This window comes from Onthophagus taurus, chromosome 11 (assembly GCF_036711975.1).
Source record: "Onthophagus taurus isolate NC chromosome 11, IU_Otau_3.0, whole genome shotgun sequence".
NCBI classification, from domain to species: domain Eukaryota; kingdom Metazoa; phylum Arthropoda; class Insecta; order Coleoptera; family Scarabaeidae; genus Onthophagus; species Onthophagus taurus.
In genome coordinates, this window is record NC_091976.1 from 7,154,493 (window position 1) to 7,176,904 (window position 22,412).

Genomic DNA, 22,412 nt, shown 5'->3' on the forward strand with positions numbered 1-22,412 from the left:
CATAAGAACAACCTTGAATGCACAATGTGGAGAAAACGAGGTCACACGTAACAACAGTCCACAGTCCATTGGTCACACTAATACATCAGTAAGCTTCAAAGCTTCGTACTATGAAGTAGCATCTTTACAAAAAGTAGACACCAACATTAACAAGATATTTAAGTCAACCATTTAAAACAAGTAAGTTAAATATTTTTACTAAAATAGATTTTATCACTTCAACGCTAACTGTTACGTAAAAAGTAAACGGAAAACCCAAAGAAAGTAGTGAAAGTGAAAAGTTAACAAACTCTTCAATCTCCTCCTACTATTTTATAATAAATTATATAAGACCATAAAATTATGAAATAAAATTGGGTTTTATTTTTTCAAATTCAATTTAAAAAATCATATTTTTTTTATGAATCCTTATATTCTTTTAACACGGACATGAAATTATCGTTAAATTTAACATTAAAATACCACCGACAATTTTTAAAGTTGGCTAAACTCACTTTCTACTTCGGTCAAGTGTATTGCGAATGTAATGTGGGTACATAGTCTTTATCCGGAATTCCAGTTGTACACGCGAAAGTGACGAAATGTTTTCTTGATTGGATTTTATCTAATTGTAAGTAAGATGTCGAAAAACTTTTAAAAATGTTTAAATGTTTGTGTTTCTTAATACACTAATGATGTATTTAAAGTTTTCTTTTCTAGTTGTAGATTATGAGACATAAATTTATCTTCAAAACGACGTTGTTGTTTTTAATAACGGCAAGCGTGGTTTTATCGTTTGATTCAACATCAAATCAGGAACAAAATAACCAACATAAAATTCAGAAAAGAGCGTCACAAAAACCGGGATTTTTTAAAACGTTATTTTCAGTTATCTATGAGGTTAGTTCTTTTTTAATTAATTATTTTATTTATTTCTTTTATTATTAAAATTGTTTTTTTTTTACTGTTTCTTTAGCAATGGGCTGATACAAAAGACACAGTTAACACAGTGTCGAAAATGGTTAACGAAAATATTATTGACGACAGGGAAGCTGCTGTAAGTATTTCTAATAATTCGTGATAATGATCCCTAATTATTTTTCTTTTCTTAATTCTTGTACGATGCAAAAAAATTTTTGTTTATTACCAGCAATTATTATTTTTCTTTTTTTCTCGAGTGCGTAACTTTTGTTTTATTTGTTTAATAATAATATTTTTCGTCTGCACTTAATAATGAAGGGTTAACCATTTCCAGCATCAGTATTGTAGTTAAGATTTGTAATATTTTGTTGGGAACAATCTCTCCATTCTACTTATTTTCTTTATGTTTTTCTCACTATCATTCATGTGTTATCAGTTCTCGTGTTTGCTATTTTTGATAGTTTTTAACAACAAATCGTTCCGGCTATGTACTGCCACTGAAGTATTTTGTATTTGATTTGTGTGTATTACTCTTGTTTGTTTTTCTTCTTTTGTCCCTTAGGAGATTGTTACAGTTTACTAGGTTATTTCTTTTTCATTCGTTGATTTTTTCGTAATGGATACAAGTTACTCTTCTACTTCACATTTTTCTCCTTCTTCCTCTACCCCTTTCCTGGAATTCTCTTTTGGGAATACCCAAAATTTTTCCTCTGGGAATATGAGTAATGTGGATGAGGCGGATTCTTACACGGGAATATCTCCGACTAATCTTTTTTGTGGATTTGCGAGCCATATTTCTGTATGTCATATTAATGCCCAGAGTCTTTATGCTCATTTTGATGACTTCTTTCTTATATACTTTTTAGTCAAACATATTTGATGTAATCTTGATGTAGTGAAACTTGGTTTAGGCCTCGTCCATGTTTGTCTTACCAGGTTATTGTTTACTTAGAAATGATCATGAATATTCCTGGGGTGGTGGGGTTGGGATTTTTATCAGGAATCATTTTCAAACTAAACTGGTGGAATGGAATTCTTATTGATTAAGGTTAAGTGTCGTTGTGATAGGTTACTACTGGGTGTGTTCTACTGTCCCCCAGGAGTGATTTATTTCGACTATTTTGAAGACCTCCTGGAGAGGCATGGGGTTAATTATGATAGTATTCTGTTAATGGGGGATTTTAACACATGTATTCTGAAAAATGATACGCGTAGTGAAAAACTTCGATTTATTACAACATAATAAACCCTAACTATATTACCCTCCCAAAATACGCATCGTCTGCCATTGTCATAATCTCTTCTTGATCTCATCATTACGACCTGTCCAGATAAAATTTTAACACATGGTCAATTACCTGCTGAACAGTTTTCTTGTCATGATCTGATTTACTGTGCTGTTCAAGTTCGGCAGCCTGTCTCTTCTCATCGCATGTTTACTTACCGTGGTTAGGCACATTGATTATGAACACCTCAAATCTGATGCATTGCTGATTGATTGGCAGCCATTGTATTGTATGCGTGACATTGATTCAAAAGTTAGTTACTGTAATAATAATAAATGCCTTTATTAGAAAATAAGCTTAATTGTATAAAAAAACATACAAAAGAAAATAGGCGAGTTCCAGCTTGTACTAGTTAGTACAGCTGGTCTAACTAACCTAAGAAACAAAAAAAGACAAACGTGACTCGGCCAACAACAAGATTGCAAAACATGTCAGATCAGCGTTTGCCCCCATGTAGACATTGTTGAAGAAAACAACAATTTTTCTGTGTAAATTTAAACCTTCCTAGTGAGAGCCCCTTACAATTATCGTCCAGCTCATTATATTTCAAAGTTATTTGAAATATGTATGACCTCTGAAATAAAGACAAACGATAGAAGGGTGAATACCAAGGTAGTGTCGATGAGGAAAGTATATCTTCAGATGATAATAAGCTATGAATATACAGTTGGAGACATGCTTCTTATAGCGAAAACTGTTATCCATAATCATACCCAAATTCTTTACCTCACTAACCAAAGGAATGTTACAACCATCAATTTGCAAATCAATACTTTCCCGAAAACCATTACATATAGCGGAATTTCCAAAAAGTATAGCATTGGATTTACTCGGATTAAGATGTAAACCGTGTTCCCGAGCCACTTTATGAAAGTAATGAAGGTCTTTTTGCATATTCGTAATACCCAACGCGAAGTCGCGTGGATCAAAGGAAACATACATCTGCAAATCATCCGCATACATATGGTACTCACAATGATTTAACCTCCTAACGATTTGAGATGTATATAAAGAAAATAGAATAGGCCCTAAAATAGTACCTTGTAGTACACCCTTGTTCAAACAGCGAAATTCAGACAAAGCATCACCGATTCTAACCGACTGATGCCTATTACTTAAATAATTTTCAATTAACTTTAAAGCGGATTCACTGAAGCCAATATACTTTAACAATTCCACAAGCAAGTCATGACAAACAGTATCAAAATCCCTACTAAAATCCAACAACACTACCAACGTACATAATCCTTTATCTCGAGCTTGTAAAATATCATTAGTTACCTTGAGAAGAGCAGTACCGCAGCTATGGTTTCTACGAAAACCAGATTGATGCTTCGGTAAAATATTATTAAGTTGAACAAATTGATGCAACTGATTAAACATAATTCTTTCCAGAACTTTAGATAAAATTGGCAATATGCTAATCGGCTGCAGATCTTTAGGCTCAGATGGGTCACGTTTTTTTGGGATAGGAACCACAATTGACAACTTCCAACAGTCAGGTACTTCCGAAGTTTCAATGCAAACATTGAGTAAATGTGTCAAGTAGGGTAATATAAATGGAAGACACATATTCAACATACTCATACTGATATTATTAGCGCCGGCAGCTCTAGAAGAAATTCAGAAAATAGCTTTTATTATATCAGATTCGGATACAAAGACAAACTTAAAATTAGTTTGAATCAAATTTAAAGTCGGTAAGTCATGAAAACTGAAATGTGTTGCAATTTTCAAAGAAGGGACTGAATCAATAAAGAAATTGTTAACCACATCTGGTCGATTCAAGTGAGCAGGGATTTGCTGTGAACATTTCGTACCACAAATATCCAAATTATTCAATTGTTTCCACAGTTCAGCACCCCGAGACGTCTGATGTAAATATTTAAGATACGTTTTTCAAATACGTCAGATACTTTCTCTTCTAATGCAGGTTGTAGTTAAATTCCTCAGCTCCTTATAAGCAACCCAATTAGCACCGGAACGAGTACGCGAGTAATTTAATATTTGGTGTTAACCAAGGTACGACCGTTTCGGTAAACCTCCTTACGGTTAAAGGGGCATGTCTGTCAAATAAAGCCAGCAACAAGTTATTAAAGTTTTGAACTTTACAATTAATGTTATCCATGAAAAATATTTTGTGAAAAGGCACCGACTGCAAATCGCTATTGAAAGCACACTACTCATCGACACCACGCAGTATACGCACGGTTAATAACCGAGGAGGAATCTTAGGTACTTTCAAATTAATTTCGCAAAAAATCAAGTCATGATCAGACAAATCACAAGGCAATACACCACTAACACTCAAGAAACGTCAGCAATATGTGACGATGACATCCAACAATGTCATAACAGCATTGGTCACACGAGTATTAGCTGCACAGCCGAGCATACATCCAAGAATTCATGAAACAGGTTAATAAATGGACCATCCACGTTCAGAAGATCGATGTTCAGGTCACCCAAACAAAAAATGTTTTCGGTTTCAGCAACACAAGTAGTGTATACTTCCTCAACACTACTCGAAAAGTCTCTACAATTAATGTGAGGCGGTTCGTATATCCCACCGACAAAAATAGAGATCTTAGGAAAGGAAAATTGAAGCGCAGACCTGCTCAATATCACCACCAACCGCAATAAGTTTATAGTCAAAGTAATCAAGGAAGACTATCGCAAGACCCCCACCACGATCAGTCCTATATCAAATCTGACAATTATGTAACCATCAAATCCAAAATCGTACTCAGTATTTGGATTCAAGTACGTTTCGGTCAAAACCAAAACATCAAAATGATTATCACATAATATACTTTTAACATCTACTAATTTAGGCAAAAGCGATCTGACATTTAGATGTGCAAGGCGTATCAAATGCATACAAATAATAAACTAAAGTTATTTTATATACAGACGAAATTAACAAAAACAAAAAGAAAAAACAAAGACGAAGGAGACACGAAAGAGAGAGGCACGAAATACCTAGTCTCCACTCCGCCGTAACCACATACAGCTACATTTAAGAAGTTTATTCATTTATTTATTTTAATAATTTTAATTTAATTTACTTTATTTTATATATTTATTTTCTATTTAATTAACTCAGAGCACCCTAATTTATCCAGATGAGCGAACGACTTAATTTTAAATTTAATGCCATTCCTGTTCACAAAGATGTTCCCATCCAAGGACCAAACAGCTCTGTAATGAAATTTTTTCACCGCTTCTTAATACAACCGGTGGCGCTCCCTCGTTAGATCCTCCAGAAATGAGATATTTTGCGCGGATTTACAATGGGCCTCACAAATTTAACGAGGATAGTTTGCGTACCGTGTTTCGTAGATTGGCCAACTGCATGACACCGATCAATCCAATTACGCGCCATGTTGATGTTCAAACTGCCGTTAATCAGCTCAAGAACCTTATTAATTTATTATTACTTTTCTTTTCTTTGACAAAATTACATGTTTGTATAATAAACATGCCCCGCTTAAACAGAGAAAAGTAAAGCATTTCCGTGCCCCCTGTCTAAATGATGAGATTAGAGACCTTATGCGTAAACGAAACAGAGCTAAAATGCTTCTTAAACGCAACTCATCGAATATTAACTATGAAAGGTATCGTGTACTGCGTAATCGCTAATCATAGATGTAAAAATGCGAAGAAAGCATATTTTTACGGTTTTATTATTTTTTTTATTTTTAAGGTCTCTTGGTATCATTGATTCTGCTCCTACACAAGGTGTTGTGGACGGAAATTCCTTAGCGAGCCGTTTCGCTAAACCACCAGCAACTCTTAATACTGCTTCCAAAATAACCTTAATTCAAACTATTGAGGCATCTAATCTTATTTCTTCTAGCTTTTCGCTCACTGTGATTGATGGGGACGAGGTGTACAAGGAAGTAACTTATTCTAGTTCTAACAGCGCCGGTGCAGACGGTATTAGCTTGAAACAGATTTTACCGATTCTTCATATTATTATGTCTCCGTTAACTTATATCTATAACTATTCCATTGAAACATCATCCTTTCCGTCCATGTCGAAACTTGCGCATGTTGTGCCTATTCCTAAGTTAAAAACTCCAGTTTCCCCTTGTGTCTTTCGTCCTATATCAATTCCCTCTATCCTGTCAAAGGGTTTTGAGCGTATTGTGTATAATCAAGTATTTAATAATCTTGAGGAGCGTCGTATAATTAATGATTTGCAGTCTAGTTTCCGGCCAGGTCACAGTACTACAACTGCACTGATCAAGATTACTGATGATATAAGATACGCTTGTGATAACCGACGTTTGACTTTGCTAGTACTGCTTGATTTCAGTAAAGCCTTTGATTCAGTCGATCATGATATTATCCTTGCAACTCTTTCATCTATCGGTTTTTCTCCTACTTCTTTGTTACGGTTCCGATACCTTTTCTATCGCCCATCGAACATCGTATGTGTTCGCACTGACACAGGCCCTTCGTCCACTCACGAACTTCTTTGTGGGGTGCCCCAAGGAAGTGTTTTGGGTCCGTTGCTTTTCTCTATTTTTATCAATAGTGTCACAACAGTAATTTCTTCTGGTTATCATTTATATGCAGATGATCTCCAGATTTACACCAGTACAACCATTAGTGAATTCCCCTTGGCTGTGGAGCGTCTAAATCGTGACCTTACTAAAGTGCATAACTGGTCTAAGCTTTTTGGGTTAAAGCTAAATGCTACTAAAACTCGAGCAATTGTGTTTGGTACAAATTCTTTTTTAAATAGATTACCCGCTTTTATTAATTCACAACTACGACGATGGCGTCGTCATAGAATTTTCGGATGTGGTGAAAAATCTGGGTGTTATGATGGATTCAACACTGTCCTGGCGCCCCCAAATTCAACTTATCTGCAAAAAAGTGTATTCTTGTTTTCATTCACTGCAAAGGCTTAGATGTTTCCTTCCGCTTTTTATTCGTCGTAATCTGTGCTAAAAAGTTGCAAAGATTACAGAACAATTGTGTATGTTTCATATTTGATGTGGATCGCTATTGCCACATCTCTTCCTATCGTAATAAGTTAAAATTGTTAACGTTAAACTGACGATCCTTTCGTGCATTATTAAATTTGTATAATTTTAAATTTGTATATATTCTTCATCATCAAACTCCCAGATATTTGTTTAACAATTTCACCTTTTTGTCAGCTCATAACAGATCCACACGATCGCAATCCGATTCGTTACTCATGTTCGCAATACATCACACCAATACTTATCATAAGTCTTTTACATTGCAAGGGATTTCACTCTGGAACAATCTTCCTGCTGTTATTCGCAATACTCCTAGCCTTCCATCTTTTAGGGTATCCCTTGCTCATCTATTGTTCTCTCGTCAAGTCTCGTCACACTAAACCTTGTTCTTTTAATGTTTGCGTGTGCTAAAATACTTTACATGTTTACGTTACTGTAATTCGTTTCTTCTTGACAATGTTCCCTTTTCTTTTCTTTTCGAGTTCTTATAATGCCATATTGGATATTATTATTTAAGTTTATTAATTTTCTTTTATCAATTGGATCACTTAGAAAATATCGCCGTAGGCTATAAATTGATTCATTTGTCTAATAATTATGTAATAATATTGAATGTGTTTTCATTTTTTTGTAAATCTATTTTGTAATTTAATAAATAAAAATGGTTTTCGCACTTAGATAATGGATTTTTATTTTTACTAATCAGCTTTTACCGGTTTCGCCTATTTATTTCGACATCTTCAGAAAGCTTTGTCTGGATCGAACACTTAAAACAAATTTTGACAAATTATATGAGTTTGAGAACCTCAAAATCACTTTTATCTTGATGTCATGTTTTTTGATGTACGACCTACTTATTCGACGTTCTACTAATTTTATATACGTTTTAATAATGTTACAACGTTGTTTTGCTGTCGGATTTTTCCATATAATTTGTCAAAATTTTTTTAAGTGTTCGATTCAGCCAAAGCTTTCTGAAGATGCCGAAATAAATAGGCGAAACCGGTAGAAGCTGATCAGTAAAAATAAAAATCCATTGTCTAAGTGCGAAAACCATTTTTATTTGTTAAATTTCAACAATAGAAAGAAAAGAAAACAACAATATTTTGTAATTATTTATGGCAATAAATATATATATTATGTTATGTTATGTTAAAAATCCTCATAATCTCAAAATGCTCGATGTGTGTCATTAAAATCGAGAACAAGTTAAAATAGAAAATCGTTAAAAGAATGTAACGTCTATAAAAATACTTAAGAATAAATCCAAAGTATACAAATATATCTAAACAATGGAAATCTAGGTATGATTATTTTCTAACAATGTAAAAACACCTATAGGCCAAATTTCAATATTGACGATTTATTGCATAACATTTAAATTAAGATAATCTAATAAGTCAAAAACCATCAATTTTATCGAAAAAATTTCATGTAAAACTTTCATCATATGATGGGCGAAAGTATTCTCTATGGTTCTATATTGCATTTTAGCCGCGTTATTGGGTGTAGGTAGGTCTTTATTTCATACGTGGTCAGGTCTTTATCAGAGCTACACCAAGCATCGATCTCTCCATCTTTCTTTGCGTTACTTTGAGCTTCCTGGCGTGATAATCATTAATATTAATGTTTCAGAGCCGTATGTTACAAGCGGCACCACGCACACACAAGCCTTTCTTTGGTGATTGATTTGGTGACTGATTCAAAGCCTTTCTTTTCAAATGTATGGGAATATCACTCTTGAAAATGTTTCTAAGTTTCCCGTAGACCCCTGAAAGAAGAAAGAAAACTGTGATAGAAAACTGTTAATTACAAACACTTAATTATCAAATATATAGAATAAAAACAAAGAATAAAATTACCGTCAAATTATTTCAAAAGGTAGTTAATATATGATACACAACACGTTACGCACTAGATTATTACAAGCATTAAATTGTGTTATGAATATACTATATAAAATAACGAACCGATGGTTAACACGAACTGTGAAGGACTGACATGAACACAGGTATTAAAGTATAAAAATCCATTTAACAGTACATCTAAAAAAGGATGATGAATTACAAAAATTTCATAAAAAATCTTCGTATATTAAAATCGGAGATATCCATTTCTTTTGATTTTTTCAGCTACCTTATAAGTGAACTTCTATTTACATTCATTTTGTGAATGTGTTGTGTAAGAAGTTTATGGAAGCTCGATTTGTTTTGGGGTTGTATATTCTTTAACCCTACGAAGATAGTCTGCGTAAAATTAACGCATTAAAAGTTTTTGCTTTTTTTTATATAAATAAACAAACATAAATGCAGAAATTGTTGTATTTATTATTTCATCTGTATATACCGGGTGTCCCTCAAAAGTGGTTCACCCCTATATTTTTCTTTATGATTGGTGATATAAGAAAACCATTTGGAATGCATAGTTAGGTCGCTAAAACGGATTATTACGACATGAAATCATTCTTTTTGTACTTCCGGTTACACCGGATGTGAGTACTAATTTCACTATTTTTTTAAACCTATAATTTTTTTTCTTCAGTTGGGTAGACAGTACAATTTCACATAACTTTTACTTGAAAAAAATTTCACGAACGCTTATAATTTTTGAAAAAAAAAATTATTTTCGTTATTTTTTAACGTTTTAGTACCTTCGGAAAATGTATTACATCTGTTGACGTATAGTAGCTAGGTTAATAGTACAAACTACGTTATGTCCCTCTTGATTTGCTATTCCTCGAGCAGTGATCACTGCTGTGCTTTAGTTAGTGGTTCTTTTTTAATAATGATGTAAATTAATAGTTGTATTAAATTAGTTTTAAAAGAAAAACGCTATCCAACAATTAAATTTAATTCAATTGTAAGTTCAAAAAAACTAATTTTCAAAATGCTCCCGCCTCGATTTTGACATAATTGTATCTTGCGTATTGTCGACTAACGACTCGACGTTATTCCTGCGGAGATATTTAGGTAATACAATCTCTTATTATTAATACTCGATTTATTATTAATACCTCACGAGACCTTACTGGTGTATTATACAGCTCATTTTTGATTTTGCCCCATAAAAAGAATCTAAAGGTGTGAGGTCAGGTGATCTGAGAGGTTTTAACCAAAATAAAGTAAATAATCCAAATTATAATGTACAATGGACATTGTAAGTTACTATCAGCTACAGAACATTTAGTGTAAAAGAACAAAAAATAAAGAAAAAAATCAAAAATAATTGAATTAAACTTAATTGTTTCATCGCGTTTTTCTTTTAAAACTAATTTAATACAACTGTTAATTTACACCATTATTAAAAAAGAACCACTGACTAAAGCATAGCAGTGATCACTGCTCGAGAAATAGCAAATCAAGAGGGACATAACGTAGTTTATACTATTAACCTAGCTACTATGCGTCAAAAGTTGTAATATATTTTCCGAAGGTACTAAAACGTTATAAAATAACGAAAATAATTTTTTTTTCAAAAATTATAAGCTATCGTGAAAATTCTTTCAAGTAAAAGTTATGTGAAATTATACTATCAACCCAACTGAAGAAAAAAAAATTATAGATTTAAAAAAATAGCGAAATTAGTACTCACATCCGGTATAACCGGAAGTACAAAAAGAATTATTTCATGTCGTAATAATCCGTTTTAGCGACCTAACTATGCATTCCAAATGGTTTTCTTCTATCATCAATAATAAAGAAAAATATGGGGGTGAGCCACTTTTGAGGAACACCCGGTATAAATATATAATAAAGATTGGTTTATTTAAATCAATAAATAAAACTTGACAGTCTTCACAACATATCTTATATATGCCACTCAACTCTAATTGATCAAATTTATGGTTATTATTAATAATTAAGGTCTTCTCAATAGAAAAAAAAGTTATTTTTGTATTAAACATGGACGCATTGTTTTAAAAAAGTTTTTGTATTGCAGGGTTTTATGGTAAAGCAATGTGTTGTTGTTTAGTATAGAAACGAGGGTAAATTAGTTTGTTAATATTGTTTTTGTATATTTTATTATATGTATATACATTGCAAGTCAGAGATCCTATAATTGTTCACTCCAATGCTCAAAATTGTATACAACTCTTCAATATAATTATTATTATCCATTGGAATATTGTTCAAGCGGTTAAAAAGGAACAAGAAACTAGCTTCTTTGTGTTGTCTAGCATGAAACGAAAATTTAAGTATGATGGTGTATGTAGTCGTATCTGTTCTATATATTTTGTAATTCAGTGAGCAATTATCAATCCTTCTAGTTCTTCAATACTACGATTAGATTCAATTTCTGTTGTAAATTGTAATTTGCTGATTATTTAAGATGTTTTGTAATTCAATAAGGTTAGCTTTGTTACCGCTATATATGATAAATATATCATAGATACAGCGCCCGTCGAAGCTGATGATTTTATTAAATATTTCGTATTTGTCCAAAAACAGTTTTTTTTTTCGATTTTGCTGACAAAGATGTCGGCGATAATTCCAGAGATAGAGAGAGAACCCATTGGTAGGTCATCAGCATTAATAATTCGTTATTAAAAACAAAGAAATTCTGCTTACACACGCATTTCAACATTTCTTTTTATTCAAATTTAATTTGGAAATCAAAAACCCTACTATGATGGAGATAGACTCATTAATGGGAGAGATTAGTATACAGGGTGTATCTGAATGACTGCAACAAACTTCAAGGGGTGATTCTTTAGTGAATTTTAAGGGTACTTTGATATATGAACCATGGGCGACTTCGGCTCCCCTAAGGAGCTACACCCCTCCAAAAATGGCGGAAAATTTTGGTTTAATTTGTTTTTCTCAAAAACCATAAACGCTAGGAAAATGAAATTTGGGGAATATGTTTAACTCGTAATAGGGCATGTTTTGACCGTACTTGTACTTTCAGCCTACCCTTCTAAACTACTAAACGTAACCACCCCCTTCACATTTTTGCTAATATTTTTTTATGCAGATAATAAATACATTAAAAAAATTTATCTAGATAGTTGAAAGTATTCTAAAACTTTTTTGTATCTCTAAAATTTTTACAAAAACCACTAATTTTTGAGAAAAAAAATAATAAAGCAAACACTGCACGTTAAACAACGGGGTTGTCTATCAAACGTTGGAATGAATTTTTAATGAAAAAATAAAAAATGTTCTTCGACTCCGCATTCGTGCAGTTGTCAAAGGATAAAAAGATCTCTTAATGTTTCAAGTAAACGTTGGCCATCTATTTTAATTGCATCTGAAAATACATTGTCTTCACCTGGTGATTTTCTCAAGGCTAGTTCTATCTCCTCTATGGTAATATCAGGTATTTCCTCTGATCCTTGGTTGACAATAACTTTTTTATATGTGATAAAATCTGGTTCGTATGTCTCGTCAACCTCATATACTTTTATTGTATAGCATTTTATAGAGTTCCTCTAAAATGTTAAGTATTTGCTTTTTTTTATTGTAAGGTTTCCTTGTGGGTCTCTTAATTTACACATTTATTTCTTTCCGTTCGTAAGATTCCTACGTAACACTTTCGTAATTTTGTTCCTCTCTATAGTTTGTTCTATCATTTCTCTTTTATATTTTCTTTTTTTTCTTATTGCTTTAGATACATGTTTGTTTATTTCTTTGATCTCTTCATTTGTGATTGTTCTTTTGCTTTTCTTGTTTCTTCTGTCTTGCATTAGTTGTTTGGTTCTTCCATTAATGTTTTTCTCCATTTGTGTTTTAGGATAGTTCCTTTCCTGACTTTCTGTTATAGCTATGACTATAACGTCATTTAAAATATCCACGTTTGTTTCCATATGAGGTTGTTCCAATAGGACACTAATACACCCCTAGAAACCATATGTATCCTTCAGATCGTATGGTAGAAGCTGTTCATAAGGAACAAGTTATTCTGTAACAGTCTCTGAGTCGTCAGACATCAAACCAACCTTGGCGTTGAAATCACCGCTCAGAAATTTAAAGGGAATTCTCCAAACTAAACTTATGTCTTTATAAAAGAGTATGCCTCATCGGTACGCGTGATGTTGGTGTGTATAGCTGAATAGTTTTGATACAGTATATCTTGTTTAATTTTAGTACTGCAAATCCGACTCTTAAATATGTGATGTGTGAAGATAATTAAGTCCAAAAATATTACGGCATGCAGACCTAACGATCAGATAACGTCTGATTCTTGTCTGGAGACCTTATCCTTAAGTATATCAATGGTGTGATGATATTTCGATATTTCGTCGTATTTCACCGTCCGGGGCTGATTTCGTCACTTCCGGCTGTATTTCTCATTTTCATCCTATGTATGCTTCTTACCCCTCCATTTCTTCTGTCACCATATTTCCATTCTTATCCTTTATAGACCATGCTGTTTTGCCATATTTTCCTCTTAGATGTTTAACTGTCGTCCAGGCATAATAAGAAAGCATTTTCTTATTGTTTGTGTTGTCTTTAAACTTTCCCGCTATTTTTTTCCCGAAATCTTCCCATACTTTATTCTTTGCTTCTCCGACTATTTCCCTTGTTTCGTTCTTTTCTTTGACAATCTGTTTCACTTCCTCAGTCAACCATTTTGTTCGTTTAAGCCTTGAAGCCTTTTTAGTTTTAGCTTTTATCCATGTTTCTTCTATCGTTCATTGTTGCCCTTGTTTTTCCTTCCTGTCATGTTGCATTAACAATTTATTTAACTTTTCCCTGTTTTGTCCTTAATTCTTTATATGACTTTTGTTGGGGCGTTGTCCGCGTAGTTTTTTGTAGTAAACACTGATGTGTTCTTTTCTTAATTAAAACACTTAAGTTTGCTTTATGTATATTGGTATATTGGATAAGAAAATTTGATGCGTTCAGTACGAGCTCTCTAGCTCGACTCGCCGCCTAGCGCTCCTATCGACACCACACGTGTACATTTTGCCGAATATCGACGAGTGTGTCGAGTGTGACCGAATACTTAAAAACAAGAAAAAGAAACTTAAATAGACTCCTTTAACAGATTACATTTTCAAAAATAAAATATTAAATCCTAAACCTAACAACTTTTATATCTAGTATAACATATTTGGTTTCTGGACTGTAGGTACAATAGTCTATTGTACTTTTGGCATTTCGTCTGTTTGCCGTGTAGGTAATCTTATGTATCTCCTTACTCTTAAACCAGCAATTTCCGACTAACAGTTTGTTGATAATATTACTGGAATTTGGTTGTCTAAGGCTTTCCTTTTTAAATAAAGCCCGATTGTTTATGAAACAATGTTAGTTTGTATATTTCACAATAATAAACGATTTTTTCAAACAATTCCTCTTACTTTTCCTCCGCCTCTCAATCCTCTTACAAACTTGTCTCTCCGTCCTCAACTATCGACCTATCCAACTATCAACAAAATCGATTTCTGCAATACAGAAATCAATGATTCTTTTGTCCCTTATAACAATATGTCTAGATCTCTCTTTAACCCGTCTCCGTCACTGTGGTTTCTTACCTTCTCACACAGCACCATATCTAATGTAATTCACGAGTTTATACATTCCCAGTCAGTTATTTGGTTAACTTTTGCTCTTGTTCCCAGTGGCAAACCTGAGATCAGTTTATATCCTTTATCTATTATTACTTCTTTACTACCCTTTTTCTTTATTTTTGATATAACAATGAAGAAATAAGTACCTAATAATTTACCTGCTACTATCAGGACCCAATCCAACTCAGTATAAGGAGTTATACTCTAAACATGCATAACTAAATTATTTTATTAACTTGGCAATCTATTTCTCCCATTGAGACTGTTAGATTTTGCATTTTACTTGCCATAAACAGCACCAGTTTGTTGCTGTTATATGATATATAGTTATATGATCATCGGTTCGACAATCCACAGTGGATCCTCTCCCGCTCCAAAAGTCTCTTCCATTCTGCTCTGTCTCTAACAACCTCCCACTATCAGACACGTTCATGGTCTCAAAATCATCTTCGACAGCATCCATCCAACACGCACAGGGGCGGCCTCTATTTCTTCTTCCCTCCGGTTTACCTGTCGTGACTTTCTTAGAATACACATGACCCGCCAATCTCAAGTGATTTATCCTTATGGTTTTAACTATATCTGGGTCATCGTAAATCCCATATAGCTAAAAATTACATCTTCTGCGCCACTGACCCTGTTCGAACACGGGTCCAAAAATGTTTCTGAGGACCTTACGTTCAGATGCCATGTTCATCTTTGCTTGTTCATCGTTTTGGCTCAATGTCCACGTGTCTGCTCCATACATGAGGACCGACCACACTAGCGTCTTGTATGTTGTTATCCTTGTCCTGCGGGTGAAAGCTCGTGAACAGATATGTTTCTGAAGACCATGAAGGTCTTCTAAACATCTAAATTAAGCCCTGCATTTATTAGTAGTGTTCGACGAGAACTCTAAAGTACACAAAACTATCAATTTGTTCGAAAAAGTATTCGCCAAACTGAATTGTTGCTAAAGTGTTGCTTGGCGGATCTCTAGTGGAACTATGTACTTTGTTTTCTCCTGGTTAATAGTCAAGCCAACTCTCTTTGCAGCTTATTCCAGTCCGATGAAGCATTTTTCCACATCTCTTTTACTGCGACCCACAATAACAATATCATCGGTGTATCCCAACAAACAGTTGTTTCAATTTATAAAAGTCTCTTTTTATTTAAATTTCTCAGACTGTCTTTTCCATCGAGAGATTAAAGAATAAGCATCAGACTTTGCTTTATTTGGAAGCACTTGAAGACTTCTGTTTGTATCCTACAGATACAATCATCGTACAAATGATGTAATGAATGATTAGACGTACAAGATTCTGTTGTATCCCAAATTTTATCACATCGTCAATAAGGATGGATGTATTGATACTGTCCAAACAGATGGTGCGTATTGACGTTATGCTAAGGGTCTCTTCAGAATTTGTCGCAATGAGTGAATTTGGACGATGATCGACCTTCTGGGGGTAAATCTTCGCTGATACTGATCGACCCTTCCTGGTCATAGAAGTAAAATCTGCTGCATAGTATACTGCTCAGTATTTTGTATGCTGCTATGAGGAGAGTTATCCATTTGTCATCGCAGTTGAGAGGATCGCCTTTTTTATTTATTGCGCATATTATTCCGCATTGCCATCTTGAGGCACTCCTTCTCTCTCCCATATTGATCTCATCAGGCTATACAACGTTTCAACCATCTCATCTCCACCTTTCTTGTATAGTTCGTTGCATAATTCATCAGTGCAAGAAGATTTATTATTTTTTAGCTCTTTAATGGCACTTATAATTTCTTGTTGGGTAGGTCCTGTTCTAAGTGCTTACAGTGTTGAAATAGTATCTCCTCAAAGTATTGTGTTCATCTTTTCAAAATTGAGACCGTGTTATTCATTCCATTTCCTTCTTTGTCTCCACCAATTATATTACCCCTCTTTAAGAAATACCTTTTATAAATGCAGATTCATCAATTCTACTGATTCAACATTCATCAATATCGAATGTAGTTACAATATATTAGCTTTTGCAGCAAACATCAAATAAAAATAATTCGAAAAAATAGTTCAATAACTTGAGATGTTAATTTTTTAGAGACGTAAAGCCAAAACAGAACCTCCTCCAACAAACGGATCAACAACAGAAGCACCTTATATGTTAACAAGAAGCGAATTAAATAGAATTTTAAGGAGGAATTTAAAGGGGTTATTAAGACTTTATAACATAGAATTGAACGACGCTTTAAAGGTAAATCATACGTAAGGTTTGTTGACAAACTTTTTGACTTGAATTAACTCTTTTTCAGACTTCTTATAGAAACAATAAAGAATGGAGAAAAAATGTTTCTTCAGAAGTATCTAAATATCTATAAATCAGATGAGAAAGGAATTATATTTGCTCAAATTTTGTAAATTTTTTTGTAAATAGAACAATTAGAAAGATTGTAAATTATTATTAAAAAAACTTTAACAAAAGGATGTATAAATGGATGTATAACTGGTTGCTTGCATTTAAATTTATTTTTAAATTATTTCTAAAAGCAACCAAATACAACCTTACGTAGATAATCCCCAATGATATAGTATTTTGATTACAACAAGACAACCTTTCAACCAATTTCGATGAACAATATCTAATTCCAAAGTTTAATCCTTTGCTAATACGAAAGTTTTAAATCTTGTTGTTGGTAGAACACGGGATTCGGAAGGTTTTAGAAAAAAGGTTTTAGTATAAACGTTGTAGCAAACTTTCTTTTTTAAAATATTTCTGTTTTACGCTTTATCCTCAGATGCATAAATATCAAAAAAAAACAAAAAAAGTTGAAAATTAGATCAAATCTTGGTGTTATATCTTGTGTTTGATCAATGTTAATAGTAAAATCCATTTTACCAGTAAATGTGAATAAAATTTGATTTAATTTAATTTAAAAAATCAACTAACTGTACTTTTGTATTGGTTTATTATAAAAATATTTCGCTTTACATGTTTCGACTAATTAGTCATCTTCAAAAAACTTCGCATGAAAGCGGAAAACGTGGTCAGAACATCATACAAGGCGATAATTAAACAACAATTGCAAATATTAAATTTAAAAAACTATGAAACTAACATGTTAAAATTGTAAAATATAAAGTTTAAAACTTAAAACAACGTTACACGAAAAGATACAAAAATAAAATGGTTGAAAATTGCAAGAGGTGACCACTTTTTATGAGTTTTTATGTGTTGAAAATTTGAAAAATAATATAAAATTATATAAAGGTGTTCAGAAAGAAATCAAATCATTTCTGCGAGTATTAAATAATGAAAAATGTGAAAAAATAGATGAAAAATGAGTTTTCATCATAATGTAAGCGAGGCAACACCAACAACATTTTTATAAAGAATCAAAAAATAATGACTGTATTTAAATGTTTATGTAAAAATTATTATTAAAAAAGTCTCATCTCGAGCCGTAAAAAGGAAACATTTTTCCACGCATTAAACTGTAAGGTAAGGGAATGGGGTAATAAAATTTGGTCTTTAAATTAATAAATAATACAGGATTGGGAAACAAGGATAGGGTGTAGAAAGGAGTTGGGTGTAGCCGCATGTTTTTTATAATAAACCAGTACAAAAGTACAGTTAGTTCATTTTTTAAATCAAATTATATATAATTTATAAATATATATAATATATAATTTCAAATATCTTCTTCTGTATCCATCGTAAGTGCTTCATATATTGTCCAATGTTTATTGCCATTATCCTTTACGTCTCTTTTTAAACACATATTCAGTCTTATTGGTTTTATTTGTGTTTGAGCGTATAGGCTTTCGTTGCTTATATTGTGCAGAGGATTTCTTGGATGTCGTATTTTAGTTATTATTCTTATGCATTTCCTTTCTGCTTTATCAATAATATCTTTGGTCTTATTACTCGCGTTAATAGTTAATATGTGTCCATAGTTTAATACTGGTCTGCATATGGCTTTATAGATTTTCATTGCAGTGTTGGTGTGTATCCCTTTGTTTTTATAAGTTAGTGCTCGGAAGTATTTTGCCCTTCTGATTGCTTCGTCTGTTTTGGTTTTGTAATTTATTTATTTTTATTTATTTATTTGGTTGGGATGCCAACAGGGAAACCCCCAATAGCGGTATCCACTAGCAATAACAAAAAAACATTATTAAACGACCATTCGTTACTAATACTAATACTGACAACAATCCACAAAAAATATACATTTAATAACAATCCATTAAATTACTCGTAATATCAATATTAGGACCATGCCACAACCATGCCCCGCAAAAATCGTTTAAAGGACGCAATAGATATATTAAAAATGTCCACTTGACAATGAGAGTCGTGCGTATTCATTATCCGGACTAAAGGAGAGTTAAGATGAATATTTGAAGATGAGCGACCAATCCTAAACAATAATCCTCCACGCGTTTGATAAGGAGGGACATAAAAACATAATTCACCCACCAAATCTGAAGCATCCAAGAAGTTGTTGACCCATTTATACAAAAAAAATAAATCACAGCTCAGTCTCCGCTGCCGCAGTGTATGGAATCCTAGTACTCTACACCGTCGAAGGTAATCACAGTAAGGTAAAAACGTTTTGTGCGCTAAGTACCTTACAAATCGTCGTTGAACGGATTCAATGCGATTGATATGTGCAGCATACTGAGGGTTCCACACCGTCGACGCGTACCCAAGGACACTGCTAACGAAGGCCATGTACAGCGATTTAATGCATTGAATGTTCGTGAACAGACGACATACCCTAATCACAAAACCCAATCTCCTCAAAGCCTTAGTAACAATAAAATCCACGTATAAATTAAACATAAGTCGGCTGTCAAGAATAACACCAAGATCGTTAATGTGGTCACACGAAACGAGTGCAGCAGTTCCCAAACGGTAAGTATGGTTCAGTGGGTAACGTTTACGCGTAAATGTGATTGTAGAACACTTATTGTAATTGAGAAAAAGGCTATTATCAGCGCAATATTGTTGGAACCGGTCCATATCACCCTGAAGATTTTCAGTCACGGGTACTCGTAACATTCAAAAAAATTTTGCAATCGTCAGCATATAATAAAAATTTTGCATGGTGAAAACACGTAGATACATATATCATTAATATATGCTAGAAATAAAATTGGACCAAGGTGGCTTCCCTGGGGAACACCCGAGTAAGTGCATCGAAAGAAGAGGTCACACTACCAACTCTCACGGCCTGGCACCGACCCGCGACGTACGATCCCAACCACGACAAGAGTCCTTGCGGAACATTAAATCGGCTTAACTTATGCATTAAAATGTTGTGATCAATCTTGTCAAAGGCTTTGCTAAAATCAGTATAGATTGCATCTACCTGATTAGAACAATTAAGAGAGTTATGAATGTAATTAGTATAAGAAATTAAATTAGTTTCAACGGATCTTCCGGGAAAAAAGCCATGTTGTTCCGTGATCAGATAGGGTTCCAAAAAGTAAAATAGTTGGGAATATACGATTCTTTGAAATACCTTGGATATCAATGACAAAATAGATATAGGTCAGTAATTTGATACGTCACAGCGGTCGCCAGACTTAAAAATCGGCAGCACAAACCCCCTCTTCCACTGAACTGGGAAAGAGCCAGTTTCCAAAGAAAGAGAGAAGATTAAGAATACAGGTCTAGCGAGACCACTCGCGCAGCTTTTAATGAAATTACCAGGTAAATCATCTGGACCGGGTCCAGCGTTTGGGTCAACCTTATCAAGAGCGCGTAATACGTCCTCTTCACCAAACCACGGCCGTATACCCCCAGAACCAACTTTAGAGAAATTAGAAATATCACTGCGAATGAAAGCCGCACCGAACTGACGTGCGAATAGGGAACAAATATCTTGTACATTATTTGCAAAATCGTTACCAAGTTTCATTACGGTAGGGATACCCGCGCATCCACCTCTTCTGTTTTTTACAAAAGACCACAAACGATCTGGGCATTCCACCATGCCAGCCTGCATCAACATCCGCAGAAGAGACGGGGCAATTAAGGACTTCACCAATCGAAGCAACTACATTGCCCAATGATTCGGATTCCTTCTAAACCACTCCAGTAATAATAACATTATTGCGTCTAGAGTACTGCTCCAGGCTCTCCAAACGCGCCGTAACACCTTCCAATCCTGTCCGAAGAGCAGCATTCTCCTTTTTTAATGTCTCCATCTGCCTCAATTTTACGTCCACCTCGTTAACCTTGCTCTCAAAATCGGATATTTTATCACCGTAGAATGAAATGGCGCGTAGAAGTTCATCATACTTTGCCGACAGGCCCTTCACATCTGTTTGAATTTCCGTTAGTAGAGCAAACATACTCTCCATAGATTACCCAACGGGACTCTTAACCGGAGACGGTACAACCGCTAGTAACTCATGAGTTAGAGATGGCTCATCGTCAAGAATAATAGATTGATTGAGACGAGAGGAACACTTGTGACATCTCCATGACACATGATCGGTCTTAAAACGGCGAAGATCCTCCACCAATAAACCCACGCATTTGGCGTGAAAAAACGCACCGCAACTTCCTGTGCATTGTAAATCGGGATACCTTTTTAAAATTTTACCGCGACAGGTTACGCACTCCATTCGAATCGAGAGCCGAGCAAGTACGTAAGCGGAGCAAAAAACAACCCCACCGAACGGGTCCGTCAGAGCTCACGAATGCAAGAACCGAAAAATTAAGATCGAAAATCAAAGACAAAATACCAGTTCCAATATTACGAAAAGTGAAACAGCGTACTCACCGCACGATAAAATATCGATTGTTATCAGAAATAATCCAAATACGCACCAATAACTCAAAGAAAACCACTCAAACGTACGGAGCCGACGAAAACGCGTGCAACCGCAATTCGACAGTTGTAATATGCTTGGATAGTTTTAGGGCATTATCCAAAATAATGCCCAGGTATTTAACGGAAGGGGATGGTCTTACGCGTAGGTTGCCAGCATACACTGTTGGAGATTTTTCGCAAATGCAGTGGTTGAGAACCATGACTTGGAATTTTCCCGGACTGGGAATAAGTCTCCATTTATGTAACCACTTCAATACTTCATTATATAGCGTTTGTAAATTTGATGTGACTTTGTCCAATGTATTGCTATGTGAGATGAGCGTCGTGTCGTCTTCATATTGCAAGATGTAGAGGTCAGGATTGAAATGGTTAGGATCTTCTGCGCAGATGTCATAACAGTATATGTTGTATAAGGTGGGAGAAATGGGGAAACCCTGAGGGACACCTTGTTTAGGTGTGAAAGGGAATGAGAATGTGTCGTCGATTCTTACTTGAAGCGTTCTATTTTTCAAAAATTCATGTATTGAAGTAATTATGTTTCTTTTGATGCCCATTTTTTCCATTTTGAATAACAATACCATATGCCAAACTGTATCGAACGCTTTGTTAATGTCCAGGAACAAAGTAATAGTTTTCTTATTTAATTTGAGATTCAGTTGGATATTGTTTACAAGCAGAACTAACGGATGTATTGTAGAGTTGTTTGGTTTGAATTCAAATTGGTAAATCGGGATTGAATTATTTGCGTATTTAAGGATTCGGTGATTTATTATGCTTTCTAGGATTTTGCTTATGACCGGAAGGAGTGTGATTGGTCTGCAGTTTTTGGGTAGATGATGGTTTGAATCGGGTTTAGGGATAGCAATAATGCTACCGGTTTTTCATATATTCGGTATTTGTCT

At 34.1% G+C, this 22,412-nt stretch overlaps 1 protein-coding gene across 3 annotated transcripts; it reads left to right on the forward strand.

Annotated features, from left to right (window-relative positions):
• Positions 1 to 55: 55 nt before the first annotated feature.
• Positions 56 to 17,161, forward strand: LOC111419944 (uncharacterized). 3 transcript variants are annotated; one of them, XM_023052829.2, is made up of 5 exons: positions 56 to 180; positions 706 to 879; positions 956 to 1,036; positions 16,767 to 16,919; positions 16,978 to 17,161. In XM_023052829.2, exons 2-5 carry the CDS (start codon positions 709 to 711, stop codon positions 17,041 to 17,043), a joined length of 471 nt encoding a protein of 156 aa, XP_022908597.1. In that variant the 5' UTR covers positions 56 to 180; positions 706 to 708; the 3' UTR covers positions 17,044 to 17,161. The 3 variants fall into 3 exon arrangements, with proteins under 3 accessions (XP_022908597.1, XP_022908598.1, XP_071056134.1); XM_023052830.2 differs by having other exon boundaries at positions 101 to 180; positions 700 to 879; XM_071200033.1 differs by lacking the exon at positions 56 to 180 and adding an exon at positions 530 to 610.
• The last annotated feature ends 5,251 nt before the right edge of the window (positions 17,162 to 22,412 follow it).